Below are 27,808 nucleotides of genomic sequence, written 5' to 3'. Positions count from 1 at the left end.
ACCTTAAGTGTAGTACCACACAGTTGGTATGTTTCTCTGGGATTACTTCTACCCATATGCAGTACTTTGCATTTGTCAAGGTTAAACTTCAGTTGCCACTTCTTAGCCCATCTGCCAAAATAGATCCTGTTGCAGTAGCACACTGCCATTGCTGTCATTAACAACACTGCCAACCTTTGTATCATCTGCAAAATTCAACATTAAGCTTGATATACCTTCAGCAATATCATTGATAACTATACAAAACAACAGTGGACCCAACACCGAACCCTGTGCGACTCCATTAATAACATTAGTCCACGAAGAGCAGCACCCATTGATTACCAACCTCTGTCTTCTCCCACTTAACCATCATTTTATCCATTGTAGCAACTTACCCTTAATACCATTCTGCTCCAATTTTTACAATAGTCTTCCATGTGCAACAGTGTCAAAAGCTTTCCTGAAATCCAAATATATGATATCAAAATTATTTTTTGCATCCAGTTCCTTTATAACCACATCATAATATCCTATCAAATTTGTCAGACAAGACTTTCCCTCAACAAACCCATGCTGTGTCTGAATTATTGCTGTAGTCTTGTCTAGATGATTCTGCAATGCATCTTTAGCCAGTGACTCCATTATTTTACCCGGAACAGAAGTTAAACTAACTGGTCTGTAATTACTTGTGTCACCATTCGATCCCCCTTTGTGAATTGGGGATACATTTGCACATCTCCAGTCCGTGGGAACCTCCCCTGAGTCCAAGGATGCTCTCATAATTATGGCTAAGCGTTTGCTTAGTTGCTTTGCCACCTCCTTTAATATAACTGGATAGATCCCATCCACCCCAGGTGCTTTTCTTATGTTTAACTTCAACAATTTCTCCTCCACTTTGCTCTCGGTTATTACAAAATCATTAAGTATCCTGCTACAATTTGATAATCTTCTGCCATTTTCAAACCTTAATAATTCCTCATGTGTGAATATAGATGCAAAATACTCATTCAGTTTGTTTGCTATCTGAGCAGGATCATCAACAGTCGAACCATCGATGTCAAGTGGACCAATCAGATTCATCCCCTTCCTTTTAGAGTTTATATAAGTAAAGAAATCCTTGCTGTTTTTCTTAGCATCTTTTGCCAAGGATTTCTCGTAATCTGCCTTCCCCTGCCTAACCTCCTTTGTGACCTGATTACAGATTAGCTTATATCTGCCATAGGCTTCTGAGTAGCTTAATAATTTATATGCATCCCATGCATTTTTCTTCTCTGTTATGAGTCTCATTAGTTTGTTTGATAACCGTTTAGGCCTAACCTTGAATAATATTTCATAATAGGTATGAAATTTTTAGTAGCATCCACGATTAATTCCTTGAATGCTTCCCACTTAGAATTTACTGTTGGTAACATTGTCAGTTGATCCCACTGTACAGAATTTAAAAACTTTCTGAGACCACTGTACTCACCTTTACGGACGCAAAAACCCTTTCCTTTACCCCTGATGGTAATTAAATCTTTAAGTAAATCCCACATCAGTACACTGTAATCACTGCCACCTAGTGGTTCTTTTATCTGCAAATTCTTAATACACGAATGATCACTGCTGATAACCAGATCAAGAATATTACTTTCTCTGGTTGTCTCTCAAACATGCTGCTGCAGAAAACAATCATCCAATAAATCCACAAAAGTCTGACTAGTGTGTGAGTGAACAACCCACAAGTTCCAGTCAATATCTGGGAAGTTAAAATCCCCCATTATAAGACATTCTGATTTACTAGCCCACTCTATTTCTCTGTACAATTGTTCATTGTACTCATTCGCGTCATTAGGCCTATAACACACTCCTACTCTTATTTTTGCTTTCGCAGTGCTTATGTCACACCAAACTGACTCAACAGTGCACTGTTCATCTATATCAACTGGATGCACTTCTTTTAATTTTATGTTTTTCTTAATTAACAGCATAACACCTCCTCCTTTCTATCCTGTCTATCCTTTCTGTACACATTGTACTCCCCAAATTCCAGTTCAGCATTTCTTATATCTGTGTGACACCACGTCTCTGCTATCCCAACAATATCCGCCTTTGATGTCTTGACCAACGCTTCATGCACTTTATGTACGGTTTGGCGGACAGCAATGCTCTGGAGGCTCATCGTTTATACCATAAAAGGTTCCCAGAACGAAGATATCCAGACAGGAAAATGTTTGAAGGTATCCATCACTGCCTTTGTGAACATGGGACCTTTACACCTCGTGCTGGCAACAGAGGATGACCACGATCTATGACTCCTGAAGTAGAGGAGGAGATTTTGGATGTTGTGCATGCTACTCCTGGAATCAGCTTACGCAGAATAGTAATGCAACTGGCTGCTCAACGTTCGACTATTTGGAGAGTGTTGCGAGAACACCATCTGCAACGGGTACAGGCCTTGTCACCAGCAGATTACCCTGCGCGAGTAATGTTCAGCCAGTGATTCTTGCAGCAGTGTGGTACAACTCCTCACTTTCCTGCCTTAGTGATATTCACAGATGAAGCACAGTTCACACGAGACGGAATCCAAAATTTTCATAATCAGCATGTATGGGCTGAGGAAAACCTACATGCAATTCTTTCATCACATCACCAACAGCAGTTCAGCCTCAACATCTGGGGGGATGGGGGTTTGGTGATAAGTTATTTGGTTGGGCCCCATGTACTTCCAAACAAACTCACAGGGCAGACGTACAGGCGTACATTCCGGTTAATAACTCGGGATCCAAGCATTTCCGGAATTATGTTTTGATATAAAATATTTTTATTATCTACATATGAGAAACTCATTCCTGACGTTATGCCGTGTATTTTTGAGACACCCTGTATATAGAAAACTAATTTTGTGGAAAACTTAGTTTACTCTTAGCTGTATGTAAACTGAGGCTTTTGCCAACTCACAGTAATGTTTTATAGCACTTATATGCCTAAAGCTGTTGCTCTTTAAGTTTATTGAGTTTCAAAAATATATTTTTATTAAATATTAAATGTAGTTTTATTTGATTTTAGGAAGCACAGACTGTGTAGTAAAGGCACAGGTATTAGCTGGTGGTAGAGGTAAAGGTACTTTTGACAGTGGACTCAAGGGAGGAGTGAAAACAGCTTATTCGTAAGTAGACTTAATATTTTATTTTTTTTAGTGAATTCTAAAAAATATCTGAAATCTTCCATTCAGTTTTGAGCTTATTTGATAAGAAAGGTGCAGAAATAGTCTATGTATAGTTGTCTGGGAAATTATCTTAAAATAAATTGTATTCAATTTTTTTAAATGAGCTTTGTTATTTAGAGAAGTTCTTTTACATATTATATAAAATGAGATAAAATTTTACAATAAAAATCAAAATTTAGTGGTAAATGCCATTGACCTTAATTAAGCTGCAAAATATTAAGAATAAGATTAAATGGTACTACAGTAAACCCTCGCTATTCGCGGTATCTGTATTCGCGGTTGCTGATTTAATATAAAATGAAACCTAAAAAAATGTGAATTTTAAAGTGCCGTGAACATTTTCCGCCATAAAAAAACATGGGCATTGCTAAAATTATCTTTCCTGATCAAAACAGCGCCCAGTGGATGGGGGGGGGAGGAGTGACAAAATCACGAGCGTGGATGTTTCTCGCTAATCCTTGTTCAGTATGTGTTATGAGCTTATCGTGGAAGGTTTCGTTGTTTGCTTTTGATTTATATGCTATAAATTGAATAAATTTATCAATTTATAAATTGATATGTTTACAAAAGTGATAAATCTACCATTTTGCAGTGTAAAACAGACTTTTTCGAGTGTGTTAACTGAAGAAAGTGACTTTATTGTGGACAAGTTCTTTCTAACCCGTACAAATATATGGCTACGAATAACAAGTGAAATGTGAAAATATCAAAGGTGATGACATTAGGGGATAAATTTGAGTTATCAGACAAAATTTTTAATGTTGAAAGTGTCTCCTCAGTGGCAAAACATTATAAAATCAATGAGTCAATGGTACGATCAAACAAAAAATTGGAAGAAAAAATTCGCCGTGGTGTCCGTGAAAACGCGCTAATTGTTTCAAAAATTTGCTCTGTAACTCGTGATGTTAAATTAGAAAAAATGGAAAAAGCTTTAAATCTGTGGATAGAAGATCGAACTCAAAATAAAATTCCCTTAAGTTCACTGCCATTCATGAAAAGGCAAAACTCCTTTATCAACACTTTAGCGAAACTGGCGATAGCACTGGCGGGATAAGTATTTTAGTTAGCAAAGGCACTGGTTTGAAAGATTTGTTTGAAATTTCTAATAAATATTACATTTAATATTAAATTTTTTCTTAGTTTCATTTCGATGCCATATGCTTGCATTTCTAATGGTCATATTATGAAGGTACATATAATACAATACATAGACAAAATTTTAGACTCGTTTTTCTTATATATTTCATACTTTGGAACGGAACCCCTTTATTACTATGGGAGCCATAACTCAGTATTCGCAGCATTTCTCAGGAACGTAACCCCCGTGGATAGCAGGGGGTTTACTGTATTCTACTGTGATATATAATTAAAAAATCACTTTTTAACCTTTACTCTATATACTCTTCATACTTTAATATTAAACCTTGTTTAATGTAGTAAAGAATAGCATAAAGCATAACATAACATTTTTTAGCACTTGGAATATTTTTATATTCCATAACCATTACTAATAATTGCACATCAGATATGGTAAACGTTTATTGACTAAATGAAAGAATTCTCAGATGGAGTAGCTGTTGTTGTTTTTGGTTTTTTAGGAGCATTAGCAACTAAGGCCATATTGCTCCGGGATATGCGGTGGTCATTTCCTGACCTTTCCGCATCCTCCGTATTTGGTGGTGACGGGCTCGAACCCCGGTCTAATCAAGAAACATGTGCTACGCACTGCTGCTCCTTCCCACCTGGCTACGGAGGCGCCGATGGAGTAGCAAAGGTAAGAAATGTTTAAGTGTGGAAAAGTGGAGGACAAGTCAATTGTTCCGTGGAAGAAGTAATTAAGCATAGAAAAGTAGATACAATAGTTTTTAATTTTCCCAGAATTGCAATATGCTTATTTTAATCAGAAGTAATATGCATCAGGGAGCTATGACACCAAATACAAGAGGGCTAGCAGCAGGTACCATTTTGCCAAGAAATAAAACTGTTCACAGTACAGTAATTTTATGTATATTTATATTATACAGTGTGATTCACCACCAGTGCGACAAACTTGCAGGAGGTGTAGGGGCCACAAAGACGAATCGGAATCACATAACATTGCAGGGTCCGAAATGCCTTCGTCATTTTGGTTTTTTTTTTAGGAGCATTAGCAACTAAGGCCATATTGCTCCGGGAATATGCGGTGGTCATTCCCTGATCTTTCTGCATCCTCCATATTTGGTGGTGACGAGCTCGAACCCCGGTCTAATCAAGAAGCGTGTGCTACGCACTGCTGCTCCTTCCCACCCGGCTACGGAGGCGCTGCCTTTGTCATGCGGTAGAGGACGTTGAACCGGAGGTTGCGTGAACAGCGATCCCGCTGGAAGTCAGCATTTGCGAACCGGTTCCTGAGGCAGTAGGATGGACGAGTATTCAAACGTTGAACTGGCCGACATGCACCTCGCGTATGGAGCTGCGTACTGTAATGGGCACGCCGCTTTGCGCTTGTACCAGGAACGTTTTCCGCACAGGCGTGCTCCTCGTCATACGATTTTCGCACGTGTGCACAGAAGGTTACGTGAGACTGGTTGTTTCACAAGAGGTACCATGAATCGAGAGCGAACGACGAGGACGACAGACAATGAGAAGAATGTCCTACATCTTGCAGAAGGCAATCCGAGTACGAGTATTTGAGCGATAGGCCAACGATTGAGTATTTCCCAATCCACTGTATGGAGGATACTGTCAACAAACCAAATGAGTTCATACCATCTGCAACGCATCCAATCATTGGATGCTGTGGATTATCCACTCCGGAGGACTTTTGCTACTTGGTTTCTTCAACAGAAACGGTTCGCAAATGCGACTTCCAGCGGAATCACTGTTCACGCGACCTCCCATTCAACGTCCTCTACCGCATGACGAAGGCATTTCGGACCCTGCAATGCTATGTGATTCCGATATGTCTTTCTGCCCCCTACACCTCCTGCAAGTTTGTCGCACTTGTAGTGAATCACCCTGTATATAATAAGACATTTGTCAATAATTGTAATACATTAGTTAGGATGCATTATTTTAAAAAAACGGTTAAATGCACACTTTATGTTTTCAGTCTAATGATGTGGTCTGAAAAAATAAATATACTGTATTAATAAATAAATGTCCTTTATACATATATATATATATAAATTATGAAAAATATATGAATAAAAGAGTGGCATATGAGATGTATGAGAACTGAGTGAAAAAAATATGTGGAATCCAACAAAACAGTGCACACTAAGCTGCAGACACTGATTTTGCTGGAGAATTTGAAAACGTAAAAATAATAATACTAACAGAGTAAAACTATAAAGATGCAAAATTAGAGGACAGGTCTGCAGCAACTATGAAAATATTAATTTTAGAAAACTAAAAGAATGAGAAAAAATTGAGAGCAATTTAGAATCAGATGAAGCTGTTGAAGAAGACTGGCTTAAAACAAAATGCAATATGAAATATCACAGTTCATCAGAAAACTACACAGCAAGTGCTACAGGAATCCTAAATTAGGATATACAAGATTCTGCCCAAATGTTCCCAAAATTTGAATGTTGAGTGGGAACTACATCTATTACGGACATGTGACACTAGGTAATGCTGCATGCATCCTTTGTGAATCCGTGTGCCACGTGGCATCAGGCTGGATAGAGTCATTGAATATTTATGTGCAGTTCTTTGGCGGTGTGTTTCTCATAGTTTGCAATTGTTTCGATGGCTGATATGAGAGAGCAACGTGCTTGCATCAAGTTTTGTTTCCTTAACGATACAGCAACAGAAACCCCATAAGAAGTTGAAACAAGCGTTTGGTAACAATGCTTTAGGCCAGACGCAGACATACTACTAGACATACATTTTAAAAACAGTTGAATGTCGGTTGATGATGACGATCGCTCTGGGCATCCATTATTGAGCACCACCCTGGAAAATGTCGCAAAAGTCAGCTCAAAGTTCTACTATGGCATCCTGAGGTGGTTAAGGGAAGCCATCAGGAGGAAATGTCCAGAGGAAATGCACACAAAGAACTGGGTCCTTCATCATGACAACATGCCAGCCCACACATCTCTTGCTGTGGCACAGTTTTTGGCATCCAACAACATGACAGTCATCCCCCCTTATTTGTCAGACTTAGCCCCCTGCAACTACTTCCTCTTCCCAAGAATGAAAATCAAGCTGAAGGGTCGAAGATTTGACAGCATATAGGATATCCAAACCGAATCGCAGGCATTGCTGAATACTATGATGAAGAAGGACTTTCAGGATGCATTCCAATCATAGAAGAAGCACTGGGATCATTGTTTACGCTCTCAAGGGGACTACTTCGAATGTGACAGTGGTGAATAAGACCCAGGATGAGTAATTTGTTTTATAAATACATTTCAGGTACTTTTGGGTAGCACCTCCTATTTACATACGAAAACTACATTTGGCATATAGTTTTCTAATGAATTGTAATATTTCACATTGCATTTTATTTTAAACCTATCTTCATTAGTGTCATTGTTTGATTCTAAGTTGCCCTGATTTTTTGCCTGTTATTTTGGTTTTCCAAGATTTTCAAGGCTGCTACACTTCCATTCCTTATCTTTGCATCTTTACAGCTTTATTCCAGTGATATTATTATTTTTACTTTTTCAATATAGAAAATGGTTTGCAGAATATAGTGTTTAGCAGTATACTCAAAATGCTTTTAAATTGATAGTTGATAATATATTCTCAGAATAAAATTAGGAAGTGTGTGATCAAAAATGAAGCATGTAGACCAAAGCAGAAAATCATCAATCTATGATCCTATGGGCCTGCTATACAGCAAATGTTGTACAAACTGTGCTATTTCCCAAATATAATTTTTGAATTTTCAGAAGAAAATTCAAAAAGATACTCAAAAAAAGAAATTTACATTAGAAACAGAGTAGAATGGATATGGAAAATGTTGTTACAAGAAAAAATGAAAAACTCTTGCCCTCCACATTTCTATGCTAAAACATGTTCTTCTTTTCTGATGTCCCATCATAGCATTTTTTCTGTCTAGTTTTAGAATGAATAAAGAGAGTGCCTACAGTGATAGCCATGGAATGAGATATTACTATTAGAAAAGGATCCTACTGCAACTACACCATGCTATGCACAAAAGGCATTTACAGAAACTTAGTCCTGTGCCCCAACATCATTTTTTTATTTGAAAATGGGATATTAAAGCAGAAATTTGGTGTTTATACTTGTCAACAATTTTCCTAATAAAAATTCACTTGTGTTATTAGGTGGGAGAAGTCAACATTTATTATCAGCCTAGCTAGAGAGCTTGTGAAGCTAGAGCAAAATAACTGTGTGGGGTCAGCAGTTAGCATTCAAAGGATTTTATATATATATAAAGTAATTATGTTACTTTTAGTAACATTACTTTATATTCCAGGCTGATTGTTGGGTATGCTTATGCAGTCTCTGATATTTGTCGATATTTCTTATTACTTTATTTCTCCAGCCGTTTTATTTTTCTTCATAATATATTAATTTTAATTTTTATATATAATATATAACAGTTCAATAATAGAACTATTTCATATCATTTCAGGAAGCTCAACATTAGGTACATTTATAAGCTTAAACATTAGATGGTAAAAACAAAATCAAATACAGTTCTTTTAATATATATAGGTTAAAAAAAAAAAAAAAAAGTAAACTGCGGCCATTATCAGTCCACATATTCATGTCTAAAGAAATTTTTAGACATGAATATGTCGAGAGAAATGGACCATAATCTGCCATGCTGGTCTAGTGAAAGTTGGCAGATCGACCGTATTTAGCAGTCAGGAGCTTGAAGTCCGGTCTACTCAAAGAGCATGTGTTAATCTAGGAACAAGACTATCAAATATAGAGTATAACCAATGTAAAAATGTTTCCTGGACAAGGCTATCCATGTATTTATGTTCTTGGTTAAAAGCTTTACCTTGGCTTCTGTGTTTTCTTTATGAGCACTGGGCTGTGTGTGGTGATCCCTTGCACCAACTTATGATCATCCCCGATAATAGTAATACACTACATTCCACTATCTGGTTTTGGCGCCTCCGTAGCTAGGTGGGAAGGAGCAGCAGTGCGTAGCATACGCTTCTTGATTAGACCGGGGTTCGAGCCCATCACCACCAAATACGGAGGATGCGGAAAGGTCAGGGGAATGACCACTGCATATTCCCGGAGCAATATGGCCTTAGTCGCTAATGCTCCTAAAAATCCAAACAACAACAACAACTGTCTGGTTCAACAAACTCTTCTGCACACATTAAGCTGTAACTTTTTGTGTACAAACTCTTCTGCACGCAAAAAGTTACAGCTTAAATATCCACCACTAGTTCCATAAATGCTGATTTCAAGAAAATTTTCCAGTATGAAAAAGAAGAAATCTTAGTTAACTCACTTCTTCTAAAATTCAGTGCTTTCTCACAAAAATGAGTCTGCTACACTCTTGCTCATCTTCAACAACATTCAGATTTTTAGACATGAATATGTGTCTTTACTGGAGAGAACTCTGACTTCTAATTTGTCTTGACATAAGTAGGTCTTAAATATTGATTCCACTGCATCAAAGAAACTAGGTTCTTTTTTGCTCTTGGTATTGCTTTTCTTTTTAAAAGCACAAACTTTGTAGAATTGGAAATTTTTCCCACCATGGAATATTATTCCAACATCTGGAGTCGTATAACCAGAATCTTTCTTTCAAAACTCACTCCTCTCTCTGTCACATAGTCACTTTCAGCTAAATACTTTTCTACACACATTTCCATGGGCACATTTCTTCTGAATTAGTATCTATTACTCCACCTCTTTCTCTAAACAAGTCTGAATATATGCATCAGACTGTATGTTCTTAACTTACTTGAACTTGCATCCTGTAATGATATAGTAAACTATCCTCTTGCATGCATAATATTAAAAGGATGGTTTTATATACCCTTGTAAACCCTCGCTAATCCAGTTACAGTTAATCCGGATCAAAACATGAAACATTCTGTTCACAGTTGAGTACTTTGAGAGAGACAAGGGATTTAGGAAGGCAGATGAGTCACTCCGACTGTGCACTGATTGACTGGACAGAAAGAGATGGAACATACATTACATTATTTTGCTTGTTGTTCTCTATCGTTGTTGATTCTGAGTCGGATGGATGTTAATGCTTATATCACATCATTCGCATACTTCTTTATACATATATATATATATGTAAGTTAACATTTTTTATATATGTAATTATGGGTTCTAAAGAATTGAAAAGTGGAATAAAAAGAAAACACATTACTTTAACTATCGTTAACACGCTCAAAGTGATAGAACAACTTGAAAATGGTGTTCCTGGAAAAAAAATTGCTAAAGAATTAGTATTCACCAACATACTGTGTTAGATATTAAAAAACAAAAAGGATCTATAAAGGCATTTGCTTTAAAATTCGAGTTGGCGCCTCCGTAGCCAGGTGGGCAGGAGCAGTAGTGCGTAGCACACACTTCTTGATTAGACCGGGGTTCGAGCCCGTGAGCCACCAAATATGGAGGATGCGGAAAGGTCAGGTAATGACCACCGCATATCCCCGGAGCAATATGGCCTTAGTTGCTTAACTCGTATGCAAATGCGCTTTAAAATTCGATGTAGGGAGTGATAAAAGCAGTGTATCAAATAGATAGACATTAAAAAAAACCAAAAGAAGTGTTACCGGAAGAAGCTGTATTTAAGTGGTATTCACAACAATAATTAAGTGGCATTGTCGTTCGTGACGTTGAGCTAAAGGCAGCAGCAGAAAAGTTTGCAAAGCATTTGAAGTTATACAATTTTACTTGCAGTTCAGGATGGCTGTGGCAATTTAGACAAAGGCACAATATCACTAATAGAAAATTTTGTGGTGAAGCCCTAAGTGGTGGTGATGCTGAAGGTATTGAGCCTTTTAGAAAAAAATTAAATGAAATAATAATACAATCAGGTGTTTGTTATTGTCAACTATGTAATGCTGTTGAAATGGGACAGTTTTGGCATGGTCTACCAGAAAATATACAAGCCTCTCATACAGAGCAGTCAACACCAGGGTGGAAAAAGAGCAAGACGTTTTCAGCACTTTTGTACCAGTGCAGATGGAACTCATCGGATAAGGTCTGTTGTAGTCAGCAAGGCTAAGAATCCAAGGGCATTAAAAGACTGTGTGCATATTGCATGTTATCTACTACTACTACAACTTGCAAAATGCTTGGTTCACACGAGAAATTACAAAGAATTGGTTCCATAACACTTCATACCCAAAGTCAAGAGTTACCAAAAAGAAGTGTTGAAATTGTCAGATTACCAGATTAAAGCACTTCTAAATCCTTGACAATGCCCCTACACATACAGATATTGAAAATATGTCCAGTAAGGATGATAAAATAAAGTGCTTAGCTTTGCTGCCAAACACAACTGCCTTAATACAGCTCGTGGACCAAAGCATCATTATGGCCTGCAAGAGGCTCTACAAGCGCAAGTTCCTTGATGAGATGACGGTAGTGTTGGCAGATAGAATAGATGAAGGTAATGACACAAGAGAGAAAAATAACTCTGGAAAATATCAAGTCTACTATCTTCAACCTGGGCTCATGCATGGATGGACACTAAAAAGGAAACTTTAGTGAATGGCTGGAAAAAATTCTTGTAAAATACAGATGATGATATTGACTATAAGGGATTAGAACCAGAGTACTTTCAGACTGTGTTGAGGACAGATGGAGAGACTGAAATAACGTAAGAAAATATCCAAGGTCGGCTTGAACTGGAAGGAGATCCTGGATTTCAGCTTCTGACAGAGGAAGAAATTGCTACAGTTGTTATTAAGGATTCTACTATGGAAGAAGAAGAATCAGATAATGAACTAGATGAACTACAAGAATCTACAAATAAGAAACTTCTTAGCTCCACAAGAAATGGCATTGATGCAGTAATCGATTATGTGAACTCTTCAACAAATCAAAAATTGCAGGGATATTATGAACACCTAAGAACTGTGAGGAAGATCCTAATTAAAGAAAAGCAGAAGAGGTCTGTTCAGACAAAACTTGACAGTTTCTTCAAATTTGCATTATTATGTTCAAAAACAAGTAAATTTCCAAGTCTTCTATCGATGGATAAATGTATTGCCTTTTTATAGTTTTAAATAAGGCTCTACAGTGATATTTTTTTATTTATTTTTATATCATTAAATATTCCATTTATTTGTTTTCTAAGTTTTTTTGTCTTTTAAGGCTATCTTTTACTTCACTAATTTAGATTGTCACTTAATCCAATCCGGGTGACCTCTCCCCTAATTAATCTGGATTAGTGAGGGTTTACTGTACATTAATATATTCATATCTTGCAATTTTTTTTTTTTTTTTTTTTTATTTTGCAATTATTACAGTTTTCCCATTTTTTAGGCCAGATGAAGCAAGCGAAATTTCCAAACAGATGATTGGCTACAAATTAAAAACAAAGCAGACAGGAGAAAAAGGACAGATATGTCAAGAAGTGATGGTTTCACAAAGACTGTATTCAAGGCGTGAATATTACTTTGCTATTATGATGGACAGAGATTTTCGTGTAAGCAAAAGTTTGTTTGTTTGTTTGTTATTTGGTTTTTAGGAGCATTAGCAACTAAGGGCATATTGCTCTGGAGATATGCGTTGGTCATTCCCTGACCTTTCCGCATCCTCTGTATTTGGTGGTCATGGGCTCGAACCCCAGTCTAATCAAGAAGCGTGCACTACGCACTGCTGCTCCTGCCCACCTGGCTATGGAGGCGCCCAAGCAAAAGTAATTATTCTCTTGATAAATAATTTCGAATTTTTATATTTGATGTACATATAATAATGATAATCAATATTATTTACCATTTGAAAGTTTTGCGCCAATAAAATCAAATCAAATCAAACCATTTGAAAGAAAAAGTATGCAGTGCAAGTTCAAACAAATAGAAAACCTGATAAACAAAAAGTGCTAGAATATGTAAATTAAAAATTGAAGTTATGGACATGTTCATATGTCATTTAAATTTAGAGAGGCAGTGTTAGGTGGGTTGGAAAACTACTAACTTGGGGGGATACACAGACTAAAAAAGTTAACAATGGCCGCAGGCAGAGGCAAAAGCGATTCTTGCACTGCTTCTATTGGGCAAGGCAATGGAGATTTCCAGGACTACTGGGAGTCATAGTGGAACAAATAAATACATGGGCTGTGTTAGGGTAACTAAGAGTAGAAACAGGTGTGTGTATATTTGCATGTACACCAATGCTAGGAATATAGTTAATAAATTTGATGAGCTTGAAGTGCTAGCCAAGACATCAAAGGCAGATATTGTTGGGATATCAGAGATGTCAGATATAAGTAGTGCAGAATTGGAATTTGGGGAGTACAATGTGTACAGAAAGGATAGATAGGAAGAGTGGAGGAGTTATGCTGTTAGTTAAGAAACACATAAAATCTAAAGAAGTGCATCCAATGGATGTTGGTGGACAATGCAATATTGAGTCTGTTTGGTGTGACATAAGCACTGGGAAAGGAAAAATGAGAGTAGGTTTGTTTGTTATAGGCCTAATGAATCCGATGAGTATAATGAGCAATTGTGCAGAGAAATAGAGTGGGCCAGTAAATCAGAATGTCGTATAATGGGGAATTTTAACTTTCCGGATAGTGACTGGAACTTGTGGGTTGATTACTCGCACACTAGCAAGACTTTTTTTGGGTTTATTGGATGACTGTTTTCTACAGCAGCAGCATGTTCGAGAGACAACCACAGGGAATAATACTCTTGATCTGATTATCAGCAGTGATTATTTATGCATTAAGAATTTGCAGATAAAGGAACCACTGGGTGACAGTGATCACAATGTACTGATGTGGGAATTACTTAAAGATGTAACTACCATTGAGGCTAAAGGGAAGGACTTTTGCTTTCGTAAAGGTGACCACCTGGGTCTCAGACATTTTTTAAATTCTGTAGAGTGGGATCAACTGATGATGTTACCAAAGTTGTATTCTAAATGGGAAGCTTTCAGGAACTTAATCTTGGAGGTTACTAGGCTTTTCATTCCAACTAAGAAATACTGTTCAAGGTTCAGGCCTAAATGGATGTCAGATGAATAAATGAGGCTCGTGGCAGAGAAGAAAAATGTATGGGATGCATATCAATTATCAGGTGACACGACATAAGCTTGTCTGTAATCAAGTTACAAAGGAGGTTAGGCACGCAAAGGCAGATTATGAGAAATCTTTGGCAAAGGATGCAAAGAAAAACAGCAAAGAGTTCTTTACTTGTGTAAACTCTAGAAGGAAAGGGATGAATCAGATTGGGCCACTTAACATAGATGGGTTGACTGTTGATGATAATGCTCAGGTAGCTGATAAACTGAATGAGTATTTTACATCTACATTCACACATGAGGAGTTATTCAATAAGGGAAATACCAGAAGTTTATCAAACTCTAACAGGGAGCTAAGTGATTTTGTAATAACTGAGAACAAAGTGCAGCAGAAATTGTTGAAATTAAACATAAGGAAGGCACCTGAGGAGGATGGAATCTATCCAGTTATATTACAGGGGCAGCAAAGGAAGTAAGCAAACCCGTAGCCATAATTACGAGAGCTTCCTTGGACTCAGGGGAGGTCCCCGTGGACTGGAGATGTGTAAAAGTGTCACCAATTCGCAAAGGGGGTTCAAAAGGTGGCACAAGTAACTATAGACCTGTTAGTTTAACTTGTGTTCCAGGGAAAATAATGGAGTCACTGATTAAAGAAGCATTGCAGGATCATCTAGACAAGACTGCAGTAATAGTTAAGACACAGCATGTGTTTGTTATAGGGAGGTCTTGTCTGACCAATTTGATTGGATACTGTGATATGGTCACAAAGGAACTGAATGTCAAAAATAATTTTGATATCATATACTTGGATTTCAGGAGAGCTTTTGATAGTGTTGCACATGGAAGACTGCTGTACAAATTGGAGAGGTATGGCATTAAGGGTAAGTTGCTACAATGGATAAAGGGATGGTTGAGTGGAAGACGACAGAGAGTAGTAATCAATGGACACTGCTCTTCGTGGACAAATGTTATTAGGGGAGTTTCCCAGGGTTCAGTGCTGGGGCCCATTGTTGTTTTGTGTATTCATCAATGATCTTGGTGAAGGTATATCAGGATTAATGTCCAAGTTTGCAGATGATACAAAGGTTGGCAGAGTTGTTAACGATAGTAAAGACAGTATGCTACTCCAACTGGATCTAGACAAGTGGGGAAATGGACTCAGAAGTGGCAACTGAAGTTTAACATTGACAAATGCCAAGTACTGCATATGGGTAGCAATAACCCAAGAGAAACATACCCACTGTGTGGTACTACACTCAGGGAAGTGGAAAGTGAAAAAGAACTGGTGGTAATTGTGCAGTCGATATGAAGTTTTTGAGCAGTGCAGAAGGGCTGCCAGGGCAGGTCATGGAGTCTTATCAATGATATATAGGAATTTGCTATCAGGAACAGGGAGGTGATTATCCTGTTGTACAAGGCAGTGGTCAGGCCACACCTAAAGTTCTGTGTACAGGTCTGGAGGCCTCTGGAACAAAGGGGGTGCTCTTACCAAGAAAGGTTTAAGTTCTGCAAATTGCAGCACCTGGAGAGTAGGCACCTGTGAGGTGATATGATTGAGGTGTATAAGGCCTTGAATGGGCTGAGGAATCTGAATGCTGATGAGATTCTTCCTCTTGCTTAGATTAAGAATCTGAGGGGCATAGATTCAAATTGAAGAAAGACAGTTGTAGAATAGATGTGCAGAAATTTGCATTTAGCCAGTGGGTGTTTGATCGGTGGTACAGACTTCCATCTTTTGTTGTGGAAGTTGATAACCTAAATAAATTTAAGGCTGAGTTGGACAGGCATTTGAAACGAATGGAGGAATGAAATGGGAGGGTTTTTTTTTTTATTTTTTTTATTTTTTGATTGATGCTAAAGCTAAAGCTAATTATTCTCTTGATAAATAATTTTGAATTTTTATATTTGATGTATAATAATGATAATCAATATTATTTACCATTTGAAAGAAAAAGTATGGAGTGCAAGTTCAAACAAATAGAAAACCTGATAAACAAAAAATGCCAGAATATGTAAATTAAAAATTAAAGTTATGGACATGGTCATATGTCATTTAAATTTAGAGAAAAATAAAAATTCTGAAGATTTCCCCATCCCCTTACTGAATCTTAGGTTTATTTTAAAGCACAACTGTTGACTAATTAAAACTGAATAATTTACAGGCACAATGCCCATATAACATGGTACTTCTACAGCACGGTTTCGCTCTAACACAATTGATAAATTGTGGCAATCCTTGCACAACGCTTCACTCTAATACGGAGGATGCGGAAAGTTCAGTGAATAACCACCGCATATTCCTGGAGCAATATGGCCTTAGTTGCTAATGCTCCTAAAAACCAAATAACAATAGCTTCACTCTATTGTTATTTGGTTAGGAATGTGCACATTATTAAAAGTTTGCAAAACTTCGTTTATAGTGTCATAATCTGTTATAATGAGGATGTCGTCGAGGTATCTTCCATAAAATGTGATTTTTGGTGAAAACTGTGTTACTTGTATATTTTCTAATCTATCTAAATACAACTCCGATATTAGGCCGTCCAAGTTTAACCCATAGGCAAACCGAAAATCTGTCTATAAATCTTACTTGCATGTAAAATATAATTAGCTTCAACCAGTAACTTAATTAGCTCAAATATTTCTTTTTTGGGCAACTTCGTACTGTTAATGCTAATAGTGTTATTGTTTAATAAATCCCAAATATCATCCAGCGCATATATTACATTAACATTATTGTATAATTAAACTACATCAAGGGAAAATAATTTAACTCCTCCCCCAATTTTATAGTCTTTTAAATTTGTATATAAGGTATCATAATTCTTTATACTATATTTTAATACCTGCTGGAAAGATTTTATAATCCAATATAAATGTGTCGCCAAGGCTGAAAAAGCAGAATTATTTTTGTATGATACTATAGGCCGAATAGGGTGCCCGGGTTTGTGTAGTTTTACTTGTCCAAAGAGAATAGGTACATTATTTGTTCTAGCTTTTAGTTGCTTAATTTGAGCTGATTAAGTTATTGGTTGAAGCTAATTTTATTTTATTTGAAAGTAAGAATTATAGACAGATTTTCGGTTTGCCTGTGGATTTAAACTTGAGCGGCTTAATATCAGAGTTGTATTTAGATAGGTTAGAAAATATACATGTAACACAGTTTTCACCAAAAATCACATTTTATGGAAGATACCTCAATGACATTCTCATTATAACGGATTATGACACTATAAATGAAGTTTTGCAAACTTTTAATAATATGCACATTAGATTAAAATTTACACTGGAGAAAGAACAAGAAGAAACAAAGTCCATAATTTTTTAAAACTTTACACTTAAGAGGGAAGGCGAAAATATTAAGTTTAGTATTTATCATAAGCCCACGAATACTCATATAAATGGTCTATCGTGCTAAACCAGTTCTTAAATGCATTCAAATACTCTTCCACACAACTTTCCCTACAGGTAGAAATAGAAGAACTGACAAATAGGTTCCTAAATAGAAGATACCCTGATTACCTCTATCAATAGCATTAAATTAGAAACTAAAGACAAAATAATCAATAACAAACATAATGACAGGATTAATAAAAAATATTTTATTTCAATGCCATATATGTTGCATGCTGGTATAGACAAATTTACAACCTTTTTAGAGGTATGGAAATGCAAATAGTAGCAAAACTGGTCTGTAAGTTATATGCAACACTCAAAAATCACACAGTGCTATCGACTTCCGAAAAAACATGTGACCTCATCTACCACATTTCTTGTAAGGATTGTGATTCTTCTTACCTTGGATCTACCTGATGTATTTTAAACTTGAGGGTTAAGCAACATGAAGCATCAGTCCGTGCATCATGTGCGAATGCATCGGAACTAGCATTCCATGCGATAAATGAAAACCACACATTCCTGTTTAATGACCAAAATTTTAAATATTCAACATAATTATATTAAGATTGCCGAAATTGATTGCCAAAACTTATTGATTGCTGAAACTTTTAGAAATGAAAATACAAAGAAACTCTATTAACATTCGTCGTCCTTTTCTCATATCTGATTCGTGGTCATTCAAACACATGCATTCCAAAGACTAATCTCCTATTTATAAGATTCCGTACACACGTTTTGTTAGTTTCATTCAACCTTGTGAACATGACACATCAGAAAGTTTTAGTCTGCTTAAGGGAGGAATTCTTTAATTTCATTATTTTATTGTACTTTTATCGCATTTTAATAGTATTTTATTTATATTACAGGGAGGAATTTTTTAATTTCATTGTTTTATCGTTCTTTTATCTCATTTTAATAGTATTGTACTTTTATCTCATTTTAATAGTATTGTACTTTTATCTCATTTTAATAGTATTGTACTTTTATCTCATTTTAATAGTAATTTAATTTTATTCTTATTCTAAATTTGCGTTTATGATAAAATGTCTTTCTTCACTAGAGATTGCATGGGGGGTTTGATATTTCTGGGATCGGGTTGGGGTTCACCACTGTGATCCTGGGGTGTTGGACTGTCTGGGTGTCAATAGTGAGGAACACATAATGAGTTTTTAAATTATGTAATTTTGTTTCAATGTATCATTTCGTAATTTATTTGCATTAGGAGATTTGGTAAAGAAGAAATCCTACTGACTGAATAAAAGGTAACTCCTTGTTTTTTTCTAAAATATTAAAAGAACATAGGAAAAATTGATCATATGTAAACTCTCATTTATGTAATAAAATAATGAGAGAAGAGGTTTAGACTGAATTGTTGGAAGTTTTCTTATAGTTAGCAAGTTGCGATTACTGCAACAAGTTATCCCTGCAGGTAGTGGAGGCTAACAGTTTGAAGAAATTCAAAGGTCAACTGGATAGTTACCTACATAGGGAGGGATGCAAATAATTTGTATTTTCTTATCTATAATCTTTTATTTTTTTATATCTGCCCTTATATTTTTATTTATTTATTATTGTTATTTTATTCTTTTTGTCATTATTGATTATTATTTTGTTTGATGTTATTATTATTATTATTTTTTTTCCAATGCTGCAAAAGCCTGCAAATTTCTTTCACTATATGGCTATTACTAATACCTCCTTCTTCTTAACATCTGTCATTTAGTCTTCTTGTTCCACTGTATTCAGGTCTATATTCATTCCTTCCCTCCCACTCATCTTGTGGTTCACTGTTCCACTTTATCTATGACTCCGATTTTGTTTCACTACTTGATAAGTGCAAAGTTTTTTTTAATACATGTAAAACTGTTATATTGCCATATTTAGTGTGCACTCTGACTTTGACTGGGAGTTGTAAAAAGACTATGTACAGAGTTTGGAGCACATGGTTAATTTTGAGGTAATCTTGGTGTGCATTTGTAGAATGAAGTCAGATGAATTATAATTGTTTAGTCAAGTTGGGTTATTTTTGTATAGCCATATTAAGACAATTATGTAACATATTATGTCTGAGTGCCAAAGTTATCATTCAGGGTTGCTAGCAGTCTTACTCCTGAAAAATATTTCAGTTAAAAGTCTGAGATTTTGAATATATATGAAAGTTTCTAATGATACAGCTGTAATAGATACCCTATTTGCCCAAATATAGTTTATAAGCCCTTCCCCCCTCAAAATTGACACTTTTATTTCAGGATCAGGATGTTGCTTATAAGTGGTTCTTAAATCATCATGAGATTGTCTAGATCAGCTTGTTGTTGCTTGTTATTTGGTTTTTAGGAGCATTAGCAACTAAGCCATATTGCTCCGAGATATGCGGTAGTCATTCCCTGACCTTTCCACATCCTCCGTTTTTGGTGGTGATGGGCTCAAACACTGGTCTAATCAAGAAGCGTGTGCTACGCACTGCTGCTCCTTCCCACCTGGCTATGGAGGCGCCTCTATCTAGATCAGATTCAGGTACATAGCTTCAATTGAACTTTAGCTTCAATTGAACAATCGTGACTTGATTCAAAGCAGTTTTACCAACTAGTGGAATTCTAATTAAAATACATCATACCTAATTTTTATATGATATTTTAAGTAATGGATGTAATTACACTGAGCCATGTGAAACTTCCTTACTCTAAATTGTTCTAATTTGCATATACAATTTTAAATGACTACATAGTATTCTAAGGCAATATTGGTGACATTATGTTGTGAGAAATTTGTATTTCATCATATGTGATTCGTAGTTCCTTTCCAGACTAATTTCTTTCTCAATTCTCAAGTATTGTACATTCAAGTATTCTATATCTTGTTATTTATTCATATCAATTATTTAATTTTACTTCCAAATTAACTATCATTAATTTGGAAGAAAAGTCTGGAAATGCTGTTTAAAATAGTTCTGCAACTATATTCTATAACATTCTGACTGGGAGTCAATTGCCCAGTTTTATCTTGATAAGTGTTCTGTTTTCAGATTTTGAAAATTGGTAGGTGTGAAATTTAACTGTGCTGGATGTGCTAAATATTTCCCCTAAATGGCATTAAATTAAACCACAGGACAGTTAAAAAAAAAAAAAAAAACTTATGCTTATGGCATAATTTCACTCGCACACATTGGTGCAAAAAGGTGTAAATTGAGACTCATCACACAGCGTGATCTTTTTTTCCCCCACTGTTTCACAGTCCAATCTTGGTGTTGGCAGCACTGCTCCAGTCAAATCTTTAATTTTTCTACAGAAAGAAGTGTCTTTTGTATAGGTATGCAACTACCAAATTAAAGAATCTTCAACTCCCGCTACTTATTGCAGTTGGGTCTTTCTTTGTCTAAATTGAATTTTTCAGTCATTTGCACTTTTAAGTTCCTGCAGTCTCGTTCTTAGAGTAGTGACTTTCTGCTGCATCTCTTACTTTTAGAGCTACATTCTGCTTCCATTTGCGATGTTTGCTTTTGACACATGAGTTTTCTTTCCCTTGATTTCCTTTGTTTTCTTAATTGTGACTCCTGCTAAACATACTCCAGAAATAACACCTTTTAAATCGAAAAGAACACCTGTCTCTTCCATGACTGGATCAACTTAGAAGCTTCAGGAAAGTGTACAGTATTTATCTGATACCAAGGGAACTTCTGATCATGTGACAACTTATATTTGCATACCATATATTTAATTATCTGTTGATGCTAAGTGCAAAATGTTTCTAATTTTTTGGCCAGTGTGTGTATAAGAAATAAGAATAAGCTAAGTCAGTTTCATTTAATCTTTTTTTTTTTTCACATACCTGTTAATACCTTGTGGAAGACTTTCGATTTATAAAAACATTATACACAACTTTACTATATGAATAATCTTTTAATGGATAAGGGAAAAGGATATGAATAAATTAGTATAAACTTTGTGATTGATCCAGATATCTAAATTAAAAGCACTATTTCTGAATTCCATCAATGGGCCAACTTTTGGGTTCCAAAGGTCTAAATGAGAATGAGAATAAACTGGAACCACCTGGAAATACATAGCAACAGAAAAGTTCTGACTTTTCTCTCTAAATTCTCTAACTTAATTAAAAAATAAGAGCATTAATAATTAATAATACATTTCTGTATACCTCCCCCCCTTTCAAAAGGACCTCAGGTACATCGAGATACATGGGGTCCTTTTGAGGAACCATTTCTTCACTTTGTTTTTAGAACATACAGCATAGCACCTACCATTGGTGTGGCACAAAACAAAACATGATTTGCCAGACATTACACCTTTTGCAGCCAACTATTCAGTCATGACATTCCTAGCACTTACACAGTCGCATTTGTCTGTGATATGGGTTTAGTTTGGAATATCAACTTATACATTTGTTGTTATGCTAAAACTAATGAAGTGAAGAGTACAGTCACTCCTCGTATAGCACGATAGTTGTGTTCCTAGAAACCCTCGTGCAATATAAACAACAGGCCCTATGGGAAAAATAGGGTTAGGTACCGACCACCCAAGATTGAACACACATTTGTAACCAAAAGATTACCAAACACAATAAATAATCATAATAAAATACTTACGTATTTTATTACGATTATTTTTGGGTGAGAGAGAGTAGGGGGGGAGGGAGAGAGAGAGAGAAATTTCTAGTGAAATAGGTGCCTCCCCTTCACCACCAAAACACATAACACAAATCCCAATGTTTTTCTGTGCTCATACAATTACTAATGCTACTCACATTAATGTGAATACTGCTGGTAGTGACTGTTCAGCTTATCTTTTATTATATTGGAATGGTTCATTCACCATCATTACATGTGGAGGGAATGACTAATATACATTCAGTGATCACTGAATGTATATTAGTTTCAATATATCAAGTAGACTGAAATGAGAATGCATCTGTCTGCTCTTTTCATATTTTAGCATAAGAGTATTTTTATTTTCAAATAATATCAAATATATAGTTTCAATTCATGTTACATTAACAGGGACCAATCATTATTGCCAGTGCACAAGGGGGAGTTAATATTGAAGAAGTTGCCAAAGAGAATCCTGATGCAATAATAAAAGAACCCATTGATATTTTTGCTGGTATACAGGAAGAGCAGGCTATAAGGGTTGCCCAAAAACTTGGTTTTAAGCAAAAGAACCTTAACCAAGTAAGTATAAAAATATTATGATGCTTATTAAAATCTGCTGGTTTGTGAAACTCTAGGTTGTATTTAAAAAATAAGTCAAATTTTATATCTGTATAAACTTCTGAATGGATTTAATGAGTATTCATTCTCATTCTCTGACATCCACACATAAAGATTGCATTTCTACCCTTCACAATTTATATACAGGTTCTTTCTTATTTTATGGAATAACAACTCAAACAAGTAAAAATTATTTTTCTAACCTACAGTTAATAAGCTCAACACACACATTTATAATGAGACTGAGAGATCATGTTTTAAAAAGTAAAATAAGAACATAATTTAAAACTTTCTCTTAATGTTAGGTAAAATTAATAATAATAAAGTTACTGGTTTAAAATGTTTGAGGGTGGGCTGAAAAGTAATGTCACTTGTTGCATAATTTTTGAAAGACTAGACAAATAAAAAAAAAAAACATACTTGCAGATAAAAAAAAATTATCTTGTCCTCTAAATTTGTGGTGGAGGGAGAATTGCTTAGAGCCAAATCTTGACTATAGCATTAGTTGAGGTGTATGATGCAACAAAGCAAGCTTATACAGCATCAGCCAAAAAAAAAAAAAAAAAAAAAACCTTCACATTTCAGCACATCTATTCTACAACTGTCTTTCCTCAATTTCAATCTGAGCAAGCGGAAGTATCCCGTCAGCATTGAGCCTGCTCAAACAATTCATGGCCTTAGACACCTCGATCAGATCACCTTGCAGGTGCCTAGTCTCCAGATGCTGCAACTTGCAGAACTTAAGCCTTTCTTCGTAAGCACGCCCCTTTGTTCTTGTTACCCTTCTCTGTACTCGTTCTAGCAACTTTACATCCTTCCTAAAATGAAGACTCCAGACCTGTATACAGTACTCAAGTTGTGGCCTGACCATTGCCTTATACAAAGGGATGATCACCTTCTTGTCTCGGCTAGCAAAATTCCTATATATCATTGACTAAACTCTATGACCTGCTCTGGCAGCCAATCTGCACTGCTCAGAGAACTTCATATCTGACTGCACAATTACCCCCAGGTCTTTTTCATTTTCCACCTCCCTGAGTGTAGTACCACACGGTACATTTCTCTTGGGTTACTTGTACCTATATGGAGTACTTTGCATTTGTCAATGTTAAACTTCAGTTACCACTTCTCAGCCCATCTGCCTAACTTTTCTAGATCCTGTTGCAGTAGCATACTGTCTTTACTGTCATTAATAACCCTGCCAACCTTTGTATCATCTGCAAACTTGGACATTAAGCCTGATATACCTCCATTGATATTATTGATAAATACACCAAACAACAATGGGCCCAGCACCGAACCCTGGGGGACTCCGCTAATAACATTATTCCACGTAGATCAGTGTCCTTTATTACCACTCTCTGCCATCTCCCACCGAACCATCCCTTTATCCATTGCAGTAACTTGCCCTTAATGCCGTACCGCTCCAATTTGTACAGTAGTCTTCCATGTGCAACAGTATCAAAAGCTTTCCTGAAATCCAAGTATATGATATCAGAATTATATTTTGCATCCAGTTCCTTTATGACCACATCATAGTATTCAATCAAATTGGTCAGACAGGACCTCCCTATAACAGACCCATGCCGGGTCTTAACTATTACTGCAGTCTTGTCTAGATGATCCTGCAATGCTTCTTTAACCAATGACTCCATTATTTTCCCCGGAACACAAGTTAAACTAACAGGTCTATAGTTACTTGTGCCACCTTTTGAAACCCCTTTGTAAATTGAGGATACATTTGCACATCTCCAGTCCATGGGGGATCTCCCCTGACTGAAGGATGCTCTCGTTATTATGGTTAAGGGTTTGCTTACTTCCCTTGCTGCCTCCTTGATTATAACTGGATAGATTCCATCTGCCCCAGGTGCCTTTTTTATGTTTAACTTCAACAATTTCTCCTCCACTTTGCCTTCCATTATCACAAAATCATTTAGCTCCCTGTTAGAGTTTAGTAAACTTCTGTCCTCCACTTGCTTACAGACTTCCTCATGTGTGAATATAGATGCAAAATACTCATTCAGTTTATCTGCTATCTGAGCAGGATCATCAAAAGTTGAACCGCCAACATCAAGTGGACCAATCTGATTCATCCCCTTCCTTCTAGAGTTTACATAAGTAAAGAAGTCTTTGTTGTTTTTCTTTGCATCCTTTGCCAAGGATTTCTTGTAATCAGCCTTCGCTTGCCTAACCTCCTTTGTGACTTGATTACAGACTAGCTTATATCGGCCATAGACTTCTGTGTCACCTGATAATTTATATGCATCCCATGCATTTTTCTTCTCTGCCACGAGTTCATCTGACATCCATTTATGTCTAAATCTTGAACAGTATTTCTTTGTTGGTATGAAAAGCCTAGTAGCTTCCAAGATTAATTCCTTGAAGGCTTCCCATTTAGAATTCACTGTGTTTGACATCATCAGTTTCTACTGTATAGAATTTAAAAACTGCCTGAGACCACTGTAGTCATCTTTACAAAAACAAAAACCATTCCCTGTATCCTTGATGGTAGTTACATCTTTAAGTAAATCCCACATCAGTAGACTGTGATCACTGTCACCTAGTAGTTCCTTTATCTGCAAATTCCTAATGCATGAGTCATCACTGCTGATAATGAGATCAAAAGTATTATTACCCTTGTGGTTGCCCCTCGAACATATTGCTGTAGAAAACAATCCTCTAATAAATCCACATGCTACCATGCAAGTGACCAATCCACAAGTTCCAGTCAATATTTGGAAAGTTAAAATCCCCCATTAGAAGACATTTTGGTTTACTGTAATGGAGGATTTTAACTTTTTAACATATTTCCAGTTGTCTCAAATTTAAAAAAAGTTATCCCAAGGTTGAAATCAATAATTCCAGGCCTTGAATATAACTGCAAGTTGTAAGAGTACTGATTATTTCATTGCATCTGGTAATTCCATAATTGGCATGTAACTGGACTTGTAAGCTTAACTTCTGCAGGAGGGAAAATTATGGAGTTCATGATTAAGGACATATTGCAAGAGCATTTAAGCAGAATGAAATTTTGAGAATTATTGTGGGTTTGTTAAAAGAAAATTATGTGTAACTAATTTTGTAAGCTGTTATGAGGTTGTCACAAAAGAACTGGATCCAAAGAATAATTTTAACAAATTGTGTGTGTGTAATTCCATAATTGGCATGTAACTGGACTTGTAAGCTTAACTTCTGCAGGAGGGAAAATTATGAAGTTCATGATTAAGGACATATTGCAAGAGCATTTAAGCAGAATGAAATTATGAGAAATATTGTGGGTTTGTTAAAAGAAAATTATGTCTAACTAATTTTGTAAGCTGTTATGAGGTTGTCACAAAAGAACTGGATCCAAAGAATAATTTTAACAAATTGTGTGTGTGTGTGTGTGTGTGTGTGTGTGTGTGTGTGTGTGTGTGTGTGTGTGTGTGTGTGTGTGTGTGTGTGTGTGTGTGTGTGTGTGTGTGTGTGTGTGTGTGTTTAATTATAGTCTGCAGTAAAGCTTTTGATACAGTTGCATGTGAATGCCTTTCGTATAAATTGCAACTGTTTTTGGTGAGGCACCACTGCAAGTAAATAAAATGTTAAATGGTAGAAGGCCATGGTTGGTTATAAAGAGTTATTGCTTTGTTTGAATCAGTAACGGCCTCCGTAGCCGAGTGGGCAGGAGCAGGAGTGCAGTAGCACACGCTCTTTGAGTAGACCGGGGTTCAAGCCACTGACTGCTGAATACGGTCGATCTGCCAACCCGCACTGGACCAGCGTGGCAGATTATGGTCCATTTCCCTCAACATGAAATGTTCAGGAGGCTTCCATCCTGCAGTGGGTTGATAATGGCTGCACTTTACTTTTTTTTTTTTTTTTTTTTGAATCTGTATAGTCACCAGGATTCAGTTTCTGATATTCATCAATGTTGTTGACAATGTTTTAACAAGTTTGATATTAGCTATAATGGCAAATATCAAATGGCTCTAATCCTATGACTGTTATGCACTCAGCAATTAAAGTTTACTTCACAAATAATGTCATCTATAATAAATAGTCAGCAGAAATATTTTACAAATGTTGATAACACAGAACACAGAATTTTTAGAATTGAAATGATAAATTCTTATATGGATTTTATCATTTACACTCAATGATCGCTAAATTATGACCACTAACCTAATACCATGTTGGGCCACCATTCACACAGATAACAGCCACTGTTCGTCTAGGCATCGACTCCACTACAGGTCTGAAGACATCTGTAGGGATCTGCAGTCATGCTGCCTTCAAGGCTTTCCACATAATTGGAATAGACGACGATTGCATGTTCATACACCTCACTTCTCATTCCAAAACATCCCGCACTTGTTCAATTCAGTTGAGATTAGGCAAATTTGGAGCCCAATCAAGTTGGGCGATATCTTCACTGTATCCCTCAAACCACTTGTGTACAGTGCAGGCCTGGTGACATGGCACATTATCAACTTGGGAAATCCTATTTCTATCCAGGACAAAATTCAACATGGCAGGGTGCATGTGCTGTCCTAAGAGCTGCTGGTAGATCTCACCAGTGAAATGTTGGTCCATACACACCAGGGTGTCCTAGTTCTTGCCAGCAAAACATGCCCCATATTAAGCAACCACCACCCTCCTGGATAGTAGTGGGCACTGTGCAGGATGGGTCCATGGACTCATGTTGCTTGTGCCACACACGAAGTCATCCATCAGTGTTGCACCAGGATTTGGACCCATCTGACCAGCACATTCATTTCCAGTCTTCTAGTGTTCAACCAGTGTGTTGTTGACACCATAGCATTCACCGTCAACATTAATCAGTAGAAGGGAGGGTGTCTCTTGGTTTGTTTTCTGTGGAA

General features: G+C 36.4%; 1 protein-coding gene across 1 annotated transcript in view; it reads left to right on the top strand.

Moving 5' to 3' along the window:
- LOC150084278 (succinate--CoA ligase [ADP-forming] subunit beta, mitochondrial-like) overlaps positions 1 to 27,808 on the top strand; it is a 103,122-nt gene that overhangs the window by 18,199 nt on the left and 57,115 nt on the right. The window contains exons 3-5 of the mRNA XM_090375142.1: positions 3,031 to 3,130; positions 12,629 to 12,791; positions 22,740 to 22,910. Coding sequence (XP_090231268.1) covers positions 3,031 to 3,130; positions 12,629 to 12,791; positions 22,740 to 22,910 — 434 coding nt within the window. The remainder of the gene's footprint in view (positions 1 to 3,030; positions 3,131 to 12,628; positions 12,792 to 22,739; positions 22,911 to 27,808) is intronic.

The sequence above is a fragment of the Mastigoproctus giganteus genome, chromosome 6 (genome assembly GCF_048544385.1).
Source record: "Mastigoproctus giganteus isolate SK-2022 chromosome 6, ASM4854438v1, whole genome shotgun sequence".
Taxonomy (NCBI): domain Eukaryota; kingdom Metazoa; phylum Arthropoda; class Arachnida; order Uropygi; family Thelyphonidae; genus Mastigoproctus; species Mastigoproctus giganteus.
The sequence above is the reverse complement of the archived record's forward strand: the minus strand, read 5'-3'. Positions and strand labels throughout refer to the sequence as shown.